The following is a 2306-nucleotide window of genomic DNA, read 5'->3' as shown; positions in this document are numbered from 1 at the left end:
TGGAAGGTCAACACTTGCAGACTCAGAATGCCAAGACCTGCCAGACCACCAGCTCCCTCCTGGGGGACAGAGGTGTGACCCTGGAAGCCTCCTAACCCCTCTGTGCCTCAGTTTCCTTACCTGTGAAAGGGGTCCATAGCATCCCTGCCCCATGAGGCCGGTGGGAACGAGTGATGAACAACAGAGCATGGGCTTAGGGCTTGATCCCACAACCGCCCTGGGGGGAGGGTGTTGCAGAGACCACCAAGTCCCAGAGGAGCCCCAATCAAAAACGAGGTCTCCTGGTACCTCCTCCACACGAAGCCTCAGTTTCCCCATCAGAGAGCCAAGGGCACCATGAGTGCACCATGGCTGCATTGCTCTGTGCGGTGAGAGTTATTAGCAAGCACCTGCAGTGTGGTCTGAGTCTGTGCCCACCTGACTCCCCCTCAATGGCGAGCCTGCGGCTAGCTCTGTCAGGACCTAGTTGGTTAGACGCCATGACGTCCAAAGCATGTTTCCTCAACTTCACTTCCAGACTCTCACCATCTTTCTGTTTCAATGACTGACATTATCCAAGTAAATTCCCACCGGCTCCTGGGACAGGGTTGGCTCACCCATCCAGGTAAGGAGTCCAGAAGGCTTTCTACCCCCACAGCACAGAATATCCCAGCCACCCACAGTCCCTGGCACTGGCCAAGGTCGTCCAGCCTCTGTGTGACCTCAACTTGCCACACACCCATCCCTGCCTAGCTCCTATCCAGTTTCCAGCTCAATTGTCTCCTCCTCCAGGAAGCCCTCCCTGACCTCCCACAAGCTCCCAGGCTTCCCTTCACAGAAACCAAACTTTCTGCCACTGAAGGCAGGGACTGGGCTGGCAGCTGGCCACAAGGCTAGCTGGATTCAGGACCACACTCTGAATTCCTCTTCACCCCAGTCCTGGGAAGTGTCAGATTACCCCATAAGCAAGGTAAGCACTGGTTTACTTGTCCTTACTTAGAAGTGTGTTCACCACATCAGATTCTGCCTCTAGGGATGGCTGGCCTCTGCCTCTCTCCCAACCCCCCTCTGACTCCTACAGAATCAAGGCCTCTTGTCAAATATGCAATCGCTTCCAGGGACGGAGGACCTGCAAATGAGGCAAGCAGGGTTCCTGGTGCATACTTACCAATCTGCAGGGAAGAGTTGCACATGTTTTTCACACTTTTATGAAACTATTCCCTACAGATTAGTACCAAGCATAAGTAAACCCGTGCTTACCTCGTTTACTGAGCACCCCACCCTGGGCCCTGGGCGTGGCTTGGGGAACAGCTGGTCAAGGGACTAAACAAGGACTCACCGATAAGACCCTGAAACCGCCAACAGAGGCCAACCTGACAACACTGCTGGGTTTTTAGGTTTCAGTCTCCCCGGCCAAGGTCAAGGCCACATTGGGCAGCCAAGCAGAAGTACAGGGTAGCGTTCCTTCTCCAGAATCAGCCCAGCCTCCACCACAAAACAAGTCTTGGCCAGGCTGCCCAGGAACTCCCCCTCCCGCCTGGCTTCCTCTCCTAACAGATCCTGGGACTTCTTTCCCAGAGGCTGGCTCTGGGAACCTGGTACACAAGGAGGCCCTGAGGGCTTCCTGCAACCAACGGCCCAGGAGAGGGGACCCAGAGCGAGGCAGCCGGGCTAGAGGGGCTGCCCGGGCCGACTGCGGCTCTGGCTGGGTTCTCTTGCCGCTGTGTGGCCTCCACAATCCCCTCACCCTCTCTGGTTAGAGCTAAAAACCCCTCAAACACCGATCAAGGCAGCAAAGGAAGGCCCCAGGCCAGCAATGCTCAACCCCCAAGGAATTCCTGGGGGGGGGGTCACTGGCCACGGGGTTGAGAAAGCAGGAAAGAAGGTCTCCCCCCATCCCCAGTCGCGGTTTACCGCCCGACTGATTGGTGTTTACCGCCTGACTGATGCTTCCGGCCTGTGACCGCTGTGGGGTTCCAGCCCTGTGTGCTGGATTGGCACCACCCCTGACCCAGCGCCGGAGTCTGACCCAGCACAGCCTCTCCTGCCTCAGTTTCCTCATCCGTGATGAGAGGGCGCTGCCGTCTGCTTCCCAGGCTGGTGTGAGGGTGCTGATGGGTCAGGCGCCAGAGCAGACCCTCAAGTCCCAAATTACCAAAGTGGGGGGACAGGAGAAGTTTGGGCCAAAACAGTCCTGTTGGGACCAGGACAAGACAGGGAGAGAAAAGTGAGGGGCAGAGAGGAAGGGGAAGGGGTGCAGGGAGGGGAGAAGGGGAAAGAGGAGGGGAAGCAATGTGGGGTGCAGGGAGGTGGGGGGGGAGACAGGG

General features: G+C 57.5%; 1 protein-coding gene across 1 annotated transcript in view; it reads right to left on the bottom strand.

The window, feature by feature from the left end:
* The window catches only part of LOC103197831 (rho GTPase-activating protein 8-like), a 126895-nt gene that overhangs the window by 123747 nt on the left and 842 nt on the right, over positions 1 to 2306 (bottom strand). Inside the window, exons 2-3 of the mRNA XM_042781051.1 lie at positions 1432 to 1574; positions 1148 to 1151 (exon numbers count right to left, since the gene is read on the bottom strand). Of these exons, the coding sequence (XP_042636985.1) occupies positions 1148 to 1151; positions 1432 to 1574 (147 nt within the window). The remainder of the gene's footprint in view (positions 1 to 1147; positions 1152 to 1431; positions 1575 to 2306) is intronic.

Source organism: Orycteropus afer, unplaced genomic scaffold (genome assembly GCF_000298275.1).
Source record: "Orycteropus afer afer isolate SDZICR_OR568_19922 unplaced genomic scaffold, OryAfe1.0 scaffold00083, whole genome shotgun sequence".
Lineage (NCBI taxonomy): Eukaryota > Metazoa > Chordata > Mammalia > Tubulidentata > Orycteropodidae > Orycteropus > Orycteropus afer.
Note: the sequence above shows the minus strand (reverse complement) of the source record. Positions and strands in the feature narration are given on the sequence as shown.